The 16,830-nt window shown below is 37.1% G+C and overlaps 1 protein-coding gene across 3 annotated transcripts in view; it reads left to right on the top strand.

Annotated features, from left to right (window-relative positions):
• Positions 1-16,830, top strand: part of CCDC191 (coiled-coil domain containing 191) — an 82,252-nt gene that overhangs the window by 39,542 nt on the left and 25,880 nt on the right. For 2 of the 3 annotated variants that reach the window (XM_032479371.1, XM_032479376.1), the window contains 5 exons: positions 1,355-1,616; positions 7,617-8,065; positions 8,847-8,959; positions 10,962-11,044; positions 11,770-11,871. In XM_032479371.1, coding sequence (XP_032335262.1) covers positions 1,355-1,616; positions 7,617-8,065; positions 8,847-8,959; positions 10,962-11,044; positions 11,770-11,871 — 1,009 coding nt within the window. The remainder of the gene's footprint in view (positions 1-1,354; positions 1,617-7,616; positions 8,066-8,846; positions 8,960-10,961; positions 11,045-11,769; positions 11,872-16,830) is intronic. The other variant, XM_006189987.3, reaches the window with a different exon arrangement.

Genomic DNA, 16,830 nt, shown 5'->3' with positions numbered 1-16,830 from the left:
TGTATTTTTTAAAAAATAAAATAGATTAGAAAAGACATATCAGAGTACATCTCTGGTAGTAAGGGTAAACACTGTTTGGTGAAACTTTTGTTTCAATTATATATACTTTTGTTTCATACACACACACAGATACCCATATAAACTTATATTCAGCCATAGAGTAGTACTTTTTTTTTTTACTGTAAGTGCCACTCAAAAAGGGTTTAAAAGTCACTTAAGCTTTTAAGAATTGTAGAAATGTTCTCCTGACTTATTGACTTAAGAACGTTGTAATTTTTTATATGATCCTCAAAATTTCATGAGCTAAGAATTACATATGTTGAACAGAAATGGATATGCAAATAGTGTTATAGAGAACTTATTCAAGTCACCTTTACAAGATAAAATCAAGTAGGTGTCTAAACAATATTAGACTTTAAACCTCAAAACTGACCCCTGATGTGACATAAGTTCCAAGCTCTACTGCTCACTTCTTCAGAGATGATAATCATCCACTTACAGAATGATCTCAGAGACGTCTACTCTTGAATTCTCAGCTGGTACCACAAAAATCTCCTAATGGAGAGTCCCTTCAGGAGGGGAATGTAGCAGGTTGTTCCCAGCTCGATAATCAGTCATGTCCCCTAACATCATGAAATTTCCAGGAATCAAAAGGGGGTCTTCCTTAGGAAGAAAGTGAACCAGACTGCCTACTAGACTGTGATTGAGTTCCGTGAGAGCAAGTGCCTTGTGTATGTTCTTCTCACATTTCTAGTGTTTAGTATCTTCATAAGGCAGTCCTTCATTCATTCAGTTTGTGGCTTTGGTAAATGAGTTCTTCTCTTTAGAGATTCTTTCTCTGATGAAGTCCTTCTTTGAAAAATCTACCCTCATAATTTCATGTTGATTTGTATAAGTCTTATACTTACTTAACAAGTGAATTGTCAGTAATTAATTTTCATTCCTTTCTTTTTCTTGCAAACCTTTGTCTTCCTTAATTTGCAAGTATAGCTGAATGTCTCCCTCATGCATTCATATTTTTAAGAGTAGTTGTCTGTATACCTATTATTTCTGCTCCTTCCCCTCTAAAAGCTCTCAGAAACTGTTTTATGGTAATCAAACATTTTAATATGCCTTTGTGATGTGATAGACCAAAACAGTCACTCCTTCTGAGGCAATGCCTTGAGGTGCCAATGCCTTCTATGAGCAGACCCTTTGCATTAGGGAATTTTATAAAACGATTCCTCTGAGCTTAAAAAAAAAAAGGGATAAGCTGGAGTTAAGATGGAGCATTTCTGGTACTCCTTTGGACTTGTGTTTCATTTATATTATCAACTAAAAAGCTGTAAATGACTTCTTTTTTTTTTAATGGAAGCGCTTTGTTGCTTAGAAAACAACAACTGGCCGCTGAGTATAACCGGAAACAAGTTCTCCAGCGCCACTTCACAGAATGGCAGCATTGGCATCATGCAGAGATCCTGAAGAGAGAGCTGGCTGTAACAAAGGAGGAAACTAGGAAGAAAATGAATGAGTTGCTGAAGGCAGCATCACTAGGGAAACTCAGTGCAAACGTGTCATCAGGCACCAGTCTACTTGAGGAAGCAGCAGCCGTGGAGGAGCCACCTAGAAATGGAGAGGTGCATTGCTTTTCCTTTGCTTAGCCTTTCTGTTTATTGAACACTTGCATTTGAGTTTTACACTTGTGTAGCCTGGGGTATGTTAGCTGTTGTCAGGTCGCCTGGCCTGGGCTATCCAAAAGATGAGAGCTGCTACAGTACACAGATGTTACCTTTCAGTCAGTGCTGATTTTCTTGAACTGAGTCTTCTTTTATAATCCCACATAAACTTTGGTATAGTTGAAACTTGGTAGTAATGTAATATAGAGAGGGAATTTAAAACAGCTAAGTGAAAGATTCCTTCAGGAACAGATATGTAAAGCATTGTTTACCACTCTTGAAAGCCTCTTACTTGATCATCAGGCATTTCCTGTCTAAATAAGCTTGTGATTTATAAGAGGGGAATATTTAAGTTTTTATTTTCTTAATAAGAAAAATCGTATGTATTAATTGTAGCAATTTGGTAGGAGAAAATGACAGGAAAAAAAGAAAAATAGGCAATAATTCCATCATTTAGAGATACCGCCAAAAACATGTTGAAATGTAGCCATCTGGTCTTTTCTCTATTCAGGCATATGCAGGTTTTTCTCTTTTTATTGTATTTAGCTTTTACATTTTCTTCAGTCAAGTCATTGGGTATCTAATTTGATATAAGACAGGAAAAGGAAGTCCATTTATTTGTCATATTCTTTTTTTTAAATTGAAGTATAGCTTATTTACAATATTGTGTTTCAGATGTACAGGAAAGTGATTCAGTTTTATATATATATACACACACATACACACACACACACATACATATATATTTCAGATTATTTCCCATTATAAGTTATTACAAAATATGGAATATAGTTCCCTGTGCTATGCAGTAAATCCTTGTTGCTTATTTGTTTTATATATAGTAGTTTGTATCTGTTAATCCCATACTCCTAATTTATTACCACCCCCTCTCCCTTTCCCCTTTGAGAATCATAAGTTTGTTTTCTGTGACTGTGAGGCTATTTCTGTTTTGTATATAGATTCATTTGTATCATTTTTTAGATTCCACATATAAGTGATATTATGTTTTTTTCTGTCTTACTTCACTTAGTATAATATTCTCTTGGTCCATCCAAGTTGCTACAAATGGCAACATTGCATTCTTTTTTATGGCTGAGTAATATTCTGGGGTGTGTGTGTGTGTGTGTGTGTGTGTGTGTGTGTGTGTAATATCTTCTTAAACCAATTGCATGTTGATGGACACTTGGATTGTTTCCATGTCTTGGCTATTGTAAATAGTGCTGCAGTGAACATTGTGCAAGTGTCTTTTTGAATTAGTTTTCATTTTTTCTGGCTATATGCCCAGAAGTGGGATTGCTAGATCATATGGTAGCTTTATTTTTAGTTTTTTTGAGAAACCTCCATTCTGTTTTCCATGGTGGCTGAACCAATTTACATTCCCACCAACAGTGTACGAGGACTCCCTTCTTCTTCAGCAGCCTCTCCAGCATTTATTTGTAGATTTTTTTGATGATAGCCACTCTGACCAGAGATGATACCTCATTGTGGTTTGGATTTGCATTTCTCTAATAGTGATGTTGAGCATCTTTTCATGGGCCTATTGGCCATCTGTCTGTCTTCTTAGGAGACATGTCTATTTAGGTCTTCTGCCTGTTTTTTGATTGGGTTGTTTGTTTTTTTGTTATTGAGTTATGTGAGCTGTTTGTATATTCTGGAAATTAAGCCCTTGTCAGTTGCATCATTTGCAAATATTTTCTCCCATTCCATAGGTTGTCTTTTTGTTTTGTTGATGGTTTCCTTTGCTACGCAAAAGCTTATAAGTTTGAATAGGTCCCATTTATTTATTTTTGCTTTTATTTCTTTTGCCTTGGGAAACTGATCTAAGAAAATACTGCTATGATTTAGGTCCAAGAATTGCCTATGTTCTTTTTTAGGAGTTTTATGGTGTCGTGTCTTATGTTTAAGTCTTTAAGCCATTTTGAGTTTATCTTTATATATAATGTGAGGGAGTGTTCTAATCTCATTGATTTTCATGGAGCTGTCTAGCTTTCCCAACACTACGTACTTAAGAGACTCTTTACTCTATTGGATGTGCTGCCTCTTTTGTCATAGATTAACTGACTGTAGGTATGTGGGTTTATTTCTGTGCTCTCTGTTCTGTTCCATTGATTTGTATGTCTCTTTTTGTGCCAGTACCATGCTGTTTTGATTACTGTAGCTTTGTAGTACAGTCTCAAGTCTGGAAGGGTTATGCCTCCAGCTTTGTTCTTTTTCCTCAGGACTGCTTGACAATTCTGGGTCTTCTGTGATTCCATATAAATATTAGGATTATTTGTTCTAGTTCTGTGAAAAGTGTCATGAGTATTTTGATAGGATTGCATGAAATCTGTAGATTGCTTTGGGTAGTATGGCCATTTTAACAATATTCTTCCAATCCAAGAGGATGGGATATCTTTCCATTTCTTTGAATCACCTTAAGTTTCCTTTATCAGTGTTTTGTAGTTTTCAGAGTATAGGTCTTTCACCTCCTTGAATAAGTTTATTCCTAGATATTTTTTGATGTGATTTTAAATGGGATTTGGCAGGGGGGAGGGGTATCTTTCTGATATTTCATTATTAGTGTAAATAAATGCAACAGATTTCTGTATATAGTAATCTTATATTCTGCTACCTTGCTGAATTCATTTATTCCAATAGTTTTTGTGTGGAATCTTTAGGATTCTCTGTATAGAGAATCATGCCATCTACAACTACACAGTTTTACCTCTTCCCTTCCAATTTGGATACTTTTTACTTCTTTTTCTTGTTGATTGCTGTGGCTAGGACTTACAGTACAATTTCAATAGAAATAGTGAGAGTGGGTATCTTTGTCTTGTTTCTGAATTTATTGGGAAGGCTTTCAGCTTTTCACCATTGAGTATCATGTTGGCTGTGGGTTTGTTGTAAATGCCTTTAATGTGTTGAGATATGTTCTCTCTATACCAACTTTGGTAGGAGTGTATTTTTCTTTGTAATAATAATCGAATTATTCTGTTTGTCTAAAATTATTTTCTGCAATATAACATGAGAATTTTCTATGTCACTAAGTCTACTTCTGCAACAGTAGTTCTCAGGTGACAGTATACTACAGAATCAGACCTACTATATCAATTTCTGGGTGGGGGGCACCATATTTTTTTTTAAAGTTCCATAGGTGAACCTGATGAATAACTCCTGGTTAAGGACAGCCATCCAGCGCCACCCTTTTTAATGGCTGCGTGATATTCTGTCATGAACCACAAGCTAGAATCTGTGTACCTCCTTCTCTGTTGCTGGACATTTAAGTTGTTTCCAGTTTGTCACTATTACAAACAAAGCTTTAGTGAATAAGTAACTACGTCTTTGCACCCATCCATAAGGCTTCTCTTAGGATAAATACCTAAAAATAGAGTGTATATTTTAAGAACTTATACCAAATTGCCCTTCCAGAAAGGTTGTACCAAAGAAGTGCCTGTTTTCCTGCCTGATAACATATTTATCATTTTTGCCAAGTTGACAGGTAGAATGTTTTTCATATTATTATTGCTTCGACATTTACTTTTTCTTATTACTAGTGAGGTTAAACACTTTAATATTGGCCATTTACATATATCATGTATATATCTGAAAATGGGTATGGAAAGATGAATAATGACTTGTCTCATCATGCCTTTTGTACATTTTTCTACTTGAATATTTATCTTTTTCTTATTTATAGGAGTTCTTTATATTTTTAAGACTATTGACTTATTATATACTTTATAATTTTTTCATTTTGTTTTGTCTTTTTGGTTAATTTATGGTTTGGGGTATTATACGCATTTTTATACAGACAGTTCTATGTTTTTTCTTTCATAATTGCATTTGGCATGTTTGAAAAGCCTTTTGGAGAAGGTCCTCTGCCCCCTCACCTCCACCCCAGGCCCCTTCCATCCCTCCACATGGTACTGCTAGTACCTAACTCAGATGTGTGAAGTTAAACTGGGCACTGGAGGGTCCCCAGCGTTGGTTTTTATTCTGAGTACTGCCAGCAAGTAGGCTGGTTTTAATTTAAGCCTAGTCTCTCAGCAAAGGGGGATCATGAGGATACTTCTTTGGACTTACATAACATTTGGTCCCTTCCCATAGGCAATTTATCCTTCTTTATGTCAGTTAGATAACCTTGTTTCCATTGAGACCCAAGAGAATCTTCTATCTTAGGAAAAATCTGTCTGAAACCTTTTACTTAACAAAGTTCCACTGTTATTTTTAAATGGAAAAAAGTAAGCAGAAAATCTTTTGTTATCTGCATAAACCAGAAAAATTACTCTGTCTATATATATATATATTAGATAGATACACATATATATAATGTAGAATCAAGAAAAAAGGCTCCAAATCTCTGAAATCAAGAACAAAAGATTTTATCAAGAAAGGATAATATTGTAAAAAATAGAGCAAATGAAAATAAAAGGCTATACTAAGACTCTGTAGGTTATTAAACTCTAATCTTGTCCAGAGCATATAATATAAAGTAAACAAATGAATATATAAAATCTATAGTTAGATGCTCATTAATTATACAGTCACAGAAACTCATGTACCATGCACACATATATTCTATCTTGAATTTTTTTTAATTATCAGTTAGCTAATAGGTGGTTTTCTCCAATTAACTCAAGCTGTTCAATCCTGTTATACTAAGTACAATTTGTACCATTAAGCTTTTCTTTCATTCTCTTATTATAACCTTAAAAAGTTACCATGATCCAAAAGAAATCTTGTTGCTGTATTCAAAAGGCTTTTATATAGTCTTGCTAGGTTAATAATGTATCATTACCACAGAATTTAAAAGGGCCTAAAACATATACACTGCTTGATGCTAAATTGCTTAAGCAGGTGTTCTCATGAATAAATGTCCACTGACATTTGTGAAATAGAAGGCTATTTTTTAAAGTATTTAACATTTCAGAGTTTCCATATATCACATCTTCTACTTTGGCTGAGTCTATAGACAGTATTTCCATCATCATGAAAAACATCTTTGAGTTCCCAAGTATGGCACCCTGTTAGAGCGAAAAACTTCTAAGATATAAGGTAGTTCACAGTATTTTTCTCTTTGCACCACTGCAGATGGCAGAATTAAAAACTTACCAGACCTTAGTCCGTGGAATCAAACCATTCTAGAAGAGATATTTTAACTGTGACATTATTTTAGCCAGGATAAGTTTTTCTGATTAAGAATTCTGTTTCTTTCCCCCTCGTATAGAATTTGTAATTGAGTGTGATACCTCAGTCTGTTGAATGAGACTTGCATGATGAAGACTTGAAAACTGTTAAGCCATATACTAATACAAAATATAATTAGATAGCATTATTCTTATGTACTGCAGATATTTGCCCAGTGATCTTGGGCTTACAAATATTTCCCACAAATAGATTGTCTGGGAATAGCTGAAGATGGTAAACTTTAATCCAGGCTTTGATCCTGAAATAGACAAGTACCCTGTGATTAGTTTACTGGTGGCAAGAGATGCATTGAAAGAAGTGTTATTAAAGAGCTATTATTACCATTAAAGAGCTATTACTGATTTGTAATTATTCCTTAGTTTTCAGACATTCTTGAGAAAGACTCTATCCTTTGCCACAATATTTTCAGCTTCCTGCAGAATTCAGAGTCAATTCATGCAGATTAATATATCCTGTATAATATATATCTGGAGTAACCTTGCATAATTCACAAATGATCTGTCCAAATGAGATATTTCTAAGAGTACATTTTTCTGATTACAAATATCCTAACCGTGGTAGTGGTTTATTCAGCTGAACCCACTCTCCTACCCAGCTTTTGTGGTGAGCAGCAGTGCACGTTCTAAGAGTGATGCGCAGGACTAAGGCTGGTGGCCTCTGGCCGGGTTGCAGGGCAGTTATGCCATTGAACAAAACAGTGCTCAGTAGGTGGATTGGGTCTCATCAGCACAGTCCTTTAAATAGCTGAGCTGTAACACGTTCCTTCTCTCTTAGGTGGCTGCCGTGCCCTCTTTGTGGGAAAAGCCTGCCTCAGGGAGCAGTGGTTGTATGTCTAGCCCTGACCTGGGAAGATCAGCAAAGAGTGTCTTGCAGGTTCCCCTCCAGAATGTCCGTCTGGATACATCTGACGATAAGCCGCTCGAGACCCTAGACGTTGAGCCCTCCCAACGGCCTGGCAGCAACGAGAAGCTCAGAACCAGCAGCCAGAAAGCAGAACCTATTTGCATGGGTCATTTCCACAACCGCCATATCTTCCAGCAACAGCTGATTGAAAAGCAGAAGAAGAAACTCCAGGAACAGCAGAAAACAATTCTGGAGTTGAAGGAAAGCCAGCGGCTGGCAGAGGCTCGGTGGGCAGCAGAGCATGCTGACACCCAGAGCTGCCTGCTGTCACGCCCGAGAGGAGAAGAGGAACCAAAAAGAACCTGCCAGGTGCTTCCAAAGTATGTCCGTTGTGTCAGAACACTCTTGGTACTCATTCTTTGGGGTTTTCCACTTTGTGGTCAAAAGGCTCCTGAACTTTGCCCAGCTTCCAGAATCCACAATCTCTCCTTTTCTTTTATTGTGCAGTCACAAAACAGAAGTCTCATACATTGCGATTGGTATGACAGGGACAAACAAGTATTTAAGGCAAGGGGCTGCTTATAAGGATCCAGTTGTACAGTTAGCATTTGCATTGTGGCTCCCTTTGTCTAAGGAGTTCTGTCACTATTCCTCCAGTAAAAAAGAAAAATGCTTACTTGCTCTAACTTGATTTCTGAGTTTCTGATTATATTTAGGGCTGAGAAGCCAGGTCGGACAATATCAGGTCCAAATGGAGCAGCCCTTGGGGATGGCCAATTACCTCACTTAAGTTTGTAGTTGTTTTGATTAAAAGTAAACATCTTTGAGCCTAAAATAAGAGCCCAAATTTCTCAAAAGCCACTGAAGATGGTTTTAGAGGTACTTGTGACATACTCGATATGTATGAGAGGATAAGAAGTGGGTGGTACCTATTGATTTGAAGCAATGGGATGGGAGTCAGAAAGCCTGACTCACATTGTAGATTCAGGCCAATCACTCAACCTTTCCATGCCTTATTATACTAATTTATCGAATGGGTATAATAATACTCTCAGAGAGTAAGGATTAATTAAAGTTTGTAACATGCTTTGAGTTCCTCAGGTGCAAGGACTTTGAATGAGCTGGTGATTGGTCTAAATTCTTTTCCCTTTTTTTTCCCAGTTCACCTGTTGCTTCCCCTGGGACTGAAGGTGGTAGAAGTGACTCCCGAAATTCTCTTTCTGGACCCAGAAGGAACCGGAGGCAGCTGATGGCACCTCACCCCATACTGAAAGGCAGGGCTATCTTGGTGGGGCCTTGGGGATGGTTATCTTTCCTCCTGGAGTAGAATGTGCTGGGACTGAACCTTCTTGGGTTTGGAGACTTGGCAGAACTCGGTCAAAGTCTAAAATGAGTAGACATGTGAGGAGTGGATACACCAGAGAGCACCATGACTTTCTTCCTGCCCTTTCTGCCAAATTTTTTGTCCTTTCCAGCCAACAAAAAAACAAAAAACAAGAAACAAAAAAACAAACACGCTGAAAGGCTTTATAATTTTTGTATAATTTGAGATTTGGACGTGAGTTAAAAAAGGGCAAATTACACAAATGAGAAAACTGAGTAGCTGCTAAGAATAAACACTGATAAAGATCACCTGTCATTGTATTTTGTGAATGTTAAAATATTGACCAGTTTACAGCAATCCACATCAAGTAATTACATCATTTTGTCATGAGTTGTGCCTTGATGATAGGCTTTTGAAATGAAATCTACAAGCCAGACATTTTAAGAACATTTTTGATGTGCATAGAAATCCTTATTAAACCAAACAGTACTATGAGAAGAAAAGCATTCCTCAGAACCCACCTAGTGAATCTGCTAATTGTTCTCACTATGTACTTAGCCATGCACTGAACATTTGTTTATATGTAGTGGTAGGCACTTTCACTGTTATACTGTGGTTTGTAAATATGATTTTTAACCTATGGCAAGATTGCTGCCCTAACAGGAAGTGATGAGGACACTGTGCCTGAAGTCCATTCCTATTAGTGAAGAAATTAGCATGCTTTGTATTGACTCTCTGCCAAGATTCAGCAGTTTATGCCATCTTTGCCCACCACTGAGGATGGTCAGGAAATGCTCAGTTTGGTGTGATTTTTTTTTATACTTGATTGATCAAAGAGTTAGTAAATTTTGGAACACCAGGCTACTTTTCAAGTAGTCTTTGATGACTAGCTCTAGGAAAGGTGAGAAAAAGTCATATTGCTACAGACTCTGCTTTTCAGGGCTCTCGCAGTTTAATCCTCTAGTCTATTTCTGCCTCCAGAGACCGTCTCATTCCTGCCATCTGTGGCACCCCCACTGTTCTTTCTCCAGCAAAGTAGACACTTAATATCTGTAAGAAATAGCCTGGCAAGTTTTTTGATTATTTCTTGAAACTTGGACTTAAATTTTCCTCTCTGTAAATTAGCACAAGGAACTGAAAGTAACCATTGGCTGACTTACGGGAGCAGAACTTGGTACCCCTCCCACCCACGCCCCTCTGCCTGTGAAACCCCAACTGATGACAGAGTCATATTATCAGGCCATCTTGCACATTTGCTTCTTTTGGATCGATATTTAATAGACTGTCAAGAACAGGAGTCTGACACTCAAATTCATTCAGATGCCAGTTCTCAGATGCCTAACACAATTCCATTTCCTGCCCATCTGGATATCCAAGCCTTAAAACTAGTTTGAAATGTAATCGTCATGACCCCAAACTTCAGTTTGGTGGTGGTGGTTGTTGCATATACAGATATATATATATATATATATGCAGTGACTTAGGGAAAAGTAGCAAACTCAGTGGGATTTGAGGAGTGATTCTATTCTCAAAGTATTTGTTAGATGTAATTAAAGTTTTCTATTTTCATTAAAGGAACTATCAAGTTAAAATTCTGGTTTCTGGGTTTCACATACTAAAAGTATCATCAAGACACATAATCTTAATATTTAAAGCAGTAAACGGTTATTCTAATAGATGTGAACAAAAACATAATTGCAAATTGTTCATCATTGTGGAGGATAGGATTGTAGGTCTTTAACCTGTAGGAGGTGTGTATGTGTATACCTACAATTTCTACATTTATATTTTTATATAAATTTTATGCACACACATATATGTTTCTGAGATTGTGAACTCTCAACCTAAAAGAAGACTTCAACAGTAACACTAAACTGTTCTGTAAAATGGAGAAGTTTCTTTTACAGTGTTCCTTATATTTTTTATATTGGAACTCTGTTACTATTTTCTAGCAATGGAAGAGAGAGCAGTTCAGCGAGCTGAACGTAGGCGGATCTTGGCAGAGAGGAAGAAAAAACAAGAAGAGGAGAAATTGGTAATAAGTCAAGAATGCAAACTGAGGCAAGAAAAAGGATTTGTATAGGTCTTTATTAAAAAATAAGACCTAGCTTGTTTTAAGGTTGCTAAGGCAGTAGAGTAACACCAGCTTTGGAAATGGCTCTTTGCCTCCTGGCCTGAGCTCTGTGATGAAAGGGGAAACGTCAGCATCATTAGTATAGCAGGAAGGAAATGCGACGAAAGTCGATGGGAGCCAGCAACTTGGAAGATTTATGCATAACCAATACTAACGTGTTATAGGTAGGTGTTCAACGTGATAAGTTTACAAACGTGGGTAATTCTTACCTTTCAAAGTTTTGACCCGGACTACCAGAAGTAAATGTTGTACCTTCTAAGAAAAAATAAACATTTCTAACAGTTAGGGGGTTTTTGTGTGTGTGTGAAATGGAAGGAAATTTTTTCTTATACTGTATATAGTTTGGATCTAGTGTTTCACAGATGAAAATAAGAACTAAAAAGTAACCATTTTATGATGGAAAGTTAATGGTCTTATTCATGTTTAGTGTCATCTTCCCAAGTAGAGAAGGATTCTTTTGGAGAAACATTTAAGTTATAGGTCAGGTTTTCTACGTTTAATACAAAGTGCAGGCTTCTTCCAGAGACTGGGTAAGCACTTTTGTAGATACTTCCCTCAGCGTAAAAGATCTTATTTCCATACAATACGAGAGGGTTCTGATTTTTACAAATTCTAATCTTGATCAGGCCCAGTTAAAAGCCCAAGAGGAGGAGCGTCAGAAAAGAGAAGCAGAAGAAAAGGAGGCTCAGCTTGAGAAAAAACGAGAGGAGAAAAGACTGAAGAAAATGGTTAGTATTGTCTCTTTGCTCAGTCGCCTGCTCCTTGAAGCCTGTTGTGTGCAATACTGTGGTCCTGTGCACCTTCCCTCCTGAGAACTTCTGTCTAGAACACTCTTCTCTCACCTCCCCCCTCTTCTCTACCTACTTAATGAAAACCTACTCTTTCCTCAGATCTTAGCTCAACATGATTAGCCTTTCCTGCCTTGCCCCACCCTCCTCAATACGCAAGGTTAGGTTAGGACTCAGAGTCTATTTCCTTCAAAGCATTACCGGGGCTTATAGTTATGTATCTGTTTCTTTGTTGTTTTATTCATTTCTGAATCCGCAAATAGACTGTAACCTCCTTAAGAGTAAAGGGAGCATTCTGATGTTGCTCACTGTTGTATTAGCTAGAAATGCACCTGGCATATCATAGGAACTCAGAAAGCGTACTGAATGAGTAGATGAATGAACAAATGGAAGAAAATACAGAAGAAATAAGAGAGAAAATTCTTTTCTTTTTCATGATTTTTTTTTGAAGTATAGTCAGTTACAATGGTCAGTTTCTGGTGTACAGCATAGTGTCGTAGTCATGCATGCATATATATACATGTTTTTGTTTTTATATTCTTTTTCATTAAAGGTTATTATTACAAGATGTTGAATATAATTCCCTGTGCTATACAGAAGAAATTTGGTTTTTATCTATTTTTATATAGAGAGGTTATCATTTGCAAATCACAAGCTCCCAAATTTATCCCTTCCCACCCCCTTTCCCTCGGTAACCATAGATTGTTTACTTTTACTATCTCTTTGAGTCTGTAGGTGAGCTCATTAGTGTCATCTTTTTTCCTTTTTTTTTTTTTTTAGATTCCACATATGAGTAATATCATATGGTATTTTTCTTTCTCTTTCTGGCTTACTTCACTTAGAATGACAATCTCCAGGTCCATCCATGTTGCTGCAAATGACATTATTTTACTCTTTTTTTTAAATCACTGAGCAGTATTTCATTGTATCGGTATGCCGTAACTTCTTTATCCAGTCATCTGTCAATGGACATTTAGATTGCTTCCATGTCTTGGCTGTTGTAAATAGTGCTGCTATGAACATTGGAGAAAATTCTTACTTTCAAGGTTATTAAATCTAGGTAGAAAGGAAGGTAAGATCTAAAAATATACACCTGTCTTGTGCCTCCCAGAGACCAAAAGAGGACAAGAAGTTCACACAGGACTAGATCCATGAGGATTTTGGAGAAATTAGAGATATTTTCATAGAAAAGAGATTTGAATTGGAAATTGTGTTAGTCAGGGTTCTCCAGAAAAACAGAGCCAATAAGCTGTATGTATAGGAAGAGATTTATTATGAAGAACTGGCTCATAGGCTTATGGAGGCTGAGAAGTCCCAGGATCTGCTATCTGTAAGCTGGAGACCCAGGAAAGCCAGAGGTGTAGTTCCAGTCCAAGTCCGAAGGCCTGAAACCAGGGCAGCTGATGGTATAAATCCCAGTTCAGGGCAGGAGAAGACCAATGTCCCAGCTCAGCAGGCAGCCGGGAAGCATAAAACAAGCAAATTCCTCTCTTCTCTGCCTTTTTGCCCTCTTCAGGCCCTCAAGGATTTGATAATGCCAGTACACATTTGGCAGGACAGTCTACTTTACTGAGTCCATGGATTCAAAGGCTAATCTCATCTGGAAACACCCTCACACACACTCAGAAATGTTTAATGTGGGCACCATGTTGGCACAGTCAAGTTGACACATAAAATTAAAATCACAAGCAGCCATTATCAACTTGGCACCCATACACATCTCCTTAAACTGTACCTGGTCTCCAAATAAAGACAACAACAAAGTGATTATTCCGCCTAATATGATACAGCTACCCAGGATACAACCAAAAATGAACTAACCCCTTTCCTGGAAGAGGAGGTAAATTCCTTGAATGATGTTTATTCTTCCCCTTGTATCCCATAACTTAAATGTTATGATGTGAAATTAACAATACTTAAATACCATGACACAGAGTCAGTACATCTTATGTTACATGATTAGACAATAAGAGAGGAAAGGAAACAAAGATTTGTATACACACAAACATATTCGTTGCAAAATAGGAAGGGAATACTCATGACAATTACAGTCTTCAGCTCTGTAACCGGTCAAGTGGGTGTAGCTGGTATTTATAATTACCTTCTTCCACTCCCCACCCTATCCTTTGTCTTCAGCAAGCATCTCTGCCAGGCGTGGGGGGACCTGAAGGGTCTGGACCAGTTAGTAGGCCAGCATGGATTGGGTTGTAGTTTTCCTTTGACCTTAATCACAGGGCATGGTAGTACTAAGAGATACCCTGAGGGGTCCTCTGTATTCCAGGCATCGTCTCCCTCACCTCTATTGTGGAGCAGTAGTCCAGTCTTCCCTTAGTAGTCAGGACCAATCACGCCAGCCAGCACTTCCTTCTTTATCTGTTGATTCAGATGTATGAGGAGCCTAAAATGACTAGGTGGCAGTTGTAACTTCCAGTTCAATTGAACATTGTTGTGTCTCCTTGTAGAAGCTTTTCCCCATTGGGAACCAAGACCTCTAGGCCAACAGAAACATTAAAGGAAAAGGAAGCAAAAATTTTGCTAATAGTAGTGAGTGGTGCCAATCCCATTTCCACCCCTTGACTCCTGGCCCCCATGAATACTGGCTGTGGGAGAAAAAGAGCACCATGTATATTGAATGCTGACTCAGAGCATATACAGCCTTCTGAAGAATCTTACCCCAGACCTGCAAGGTATTGCCATCTAGCTGGTGCTGAAGCTGAGTCTTCAAAAGGCCTTTCCACCATTCTGGCATTCCTGAGATACTAAGTTGTTTTGAGAAAATAAAAGTCCTGTGGTCAAAAAACTTTGCTAAATGCTGGTTAATGCCATGTTAAACAAGATTCTTTATTAGCTGATTTCTCAGAACCTTCAGCATCCTACCAGGAATCAGGAGTTTCCAGAAGAGAGACACAGTGTGCCAAGTAGCCACACATATCTGACCACAGAACCCTTTTTATAGACCACTCAGTAATTTCGGGTCATGCTACTGTAAAGCAGTGAGACAATTTTAAAAATAAACAGTATAAAAAGTTTCCCCTCTCATATATGTTCATTGTAGAACATTGGGGAAATATAAAAAAGATGGAAAAAATACCTATGAACTCAGGAGTGAAGTAACTACTCTTAAAATCTTAGAATACCTACTTCTGTTCTTTTTCTCTGTGCAATGCTGTCTTTTAATAGTTAAGTTGATAATTTGTGTGTGTAGGTGTATATAGTTTTGGGGGAGGGGATGGGGAAGTAATTAGGTTTATTTATTTATTTAATGGCAGTACTGGGGATTGAACCCAGGACCTCTCGCATGCTAAGCATGCACTCTACCACTGAGCTATACCTTCCTCCTGGTAGATGTAGTTTTTAAGCTTCTTTTTTCATCTAAGATTTTATCATGAGTATTTTCAACTCATTACTCAGAATCCTTCAAAATCTTTTTATTTATATGTTGAAGGCCAGTTTTTAAAAACAGCCTTTTTATTCTGGAATACTTTCTCTATTTCTCTGTTGATATTGCTTCCAGGTCCTAGCAATTATGAATTAAGCTGCTACAAACATTCACATACAGGTTTTTGTTTGGACGTAAGTTTTCAGCTAATTTAGGTAAATACCTAGAAGTGTGGTTGCTGGGTAGTGTGCTAAGTCTATGTTTAACTTTATAGTTAACTGCCAAATTCTCTTCCAAAGTGGCTTTTCCATTTCACATACCCACCAGAAGGTTCCTCTTGTCCCAGCATCCTTGCCAGCAATTTTTAATTATTTTTGCATTTTAGCCATTCTAATAGGTGTGTAGTGAGTGGTATCTTACTGTGGTGTTTATTTGCATTTACCAAACAACAAATAATGTTGAGCATCCTTTTATTTGTTTACTTGCTGTCTCTGTGTCTTATATGGTAAAGTGTCTGTTCAGATCTTTTGCCCATTTTTCACTTGAGTTATTTTCTTATTGCTGGCCTTTAAGGGTCCTTTATATATTCCAGACCAAGTCCTCTACTAGATATGTGATTGTAAATATTTTCTCCAGTTTGGGGCTTGTATTTTAATTCACTTAGCAGTGATTTTCACAGAGGAAGAGGTTTAATTTTGATGAAGTCCAATTTATTGAATTTTTTTCTTTCAGTGGATATGCTTTTAGTGTTATATCCAAAAACTAATTATCAAACCCAAGTCACTCAGATTTTCTCTTATGTTTTCTTCAAGAAGTTTTTATAGCTTTATGTTATACTTTTAGGTTTATTGTACATTTGGGGATAATTTTTACATTAGGTGTAAAGTATGTGTCATGTTTTTGTTTTTATTTTTGCATATAGACATCCAATTGTCCAGTATTATTTGTTTAGAAAGCTGTCTTTTCTCTGTTGAATTACATTTATACCTTTGTCAAAAATCATTTGAGAGGGAGTGGCAGAGTGTGTGCTTAGCATGCATGAAGTCCTAGGTTCAATCCCCAGCACCTCCATTAAAATAAATAAATAAATCTTTTTAAAAAAATCAGTTGACTACATTTGTGTGGGTCTTTTTGGGGGCTCTGTTCTGTTCTGTTGATCTTTGTGTGTAGTCCTTTGCTGATGCCACATTGTCTTTGATTGCTGTAGCTTTATAATCTTACAATCTCACAGTGTGAATTTTCCCACTTTATTCTTTTTCGGAATATGGCTATTCTGGTTTCTTGATTTTTCTGTGTAAGTTTTAGAACAATCTTGTCAATATGTACAAAAAAGCTTGCTACATTTGGCACCATGTTGTGATTGACTGGGATCATATTGAATCTGTAGATCAAATTGGGAGAATTGACATTTTTACAACATCGAGTCTTTAATCTGTAAACATGGTATAGCTCTCCATTTATTTAGATCTTTGATCTGTTTATGAGCTATGTTTGTAGCTTTCCACACATCTTATATATAT

Source organism: Camelus ferus, chromosome 1 (assembly GCF_009834535.1).
Source record: "Camelus ferus isolate YT-003-E chromosome 1, BCGSAC_Cfer_1.0, whole genome shotgun sequence".
Lineage (NCBI taxonomy): Eukaryota > Metazoa > Chordata > Mammalia > Artiodactyla > Camelidae > Camelus > Camelus ferus.
This window is presented reverse-complemented; position numbering and strand designations above follow the sequence as displayed.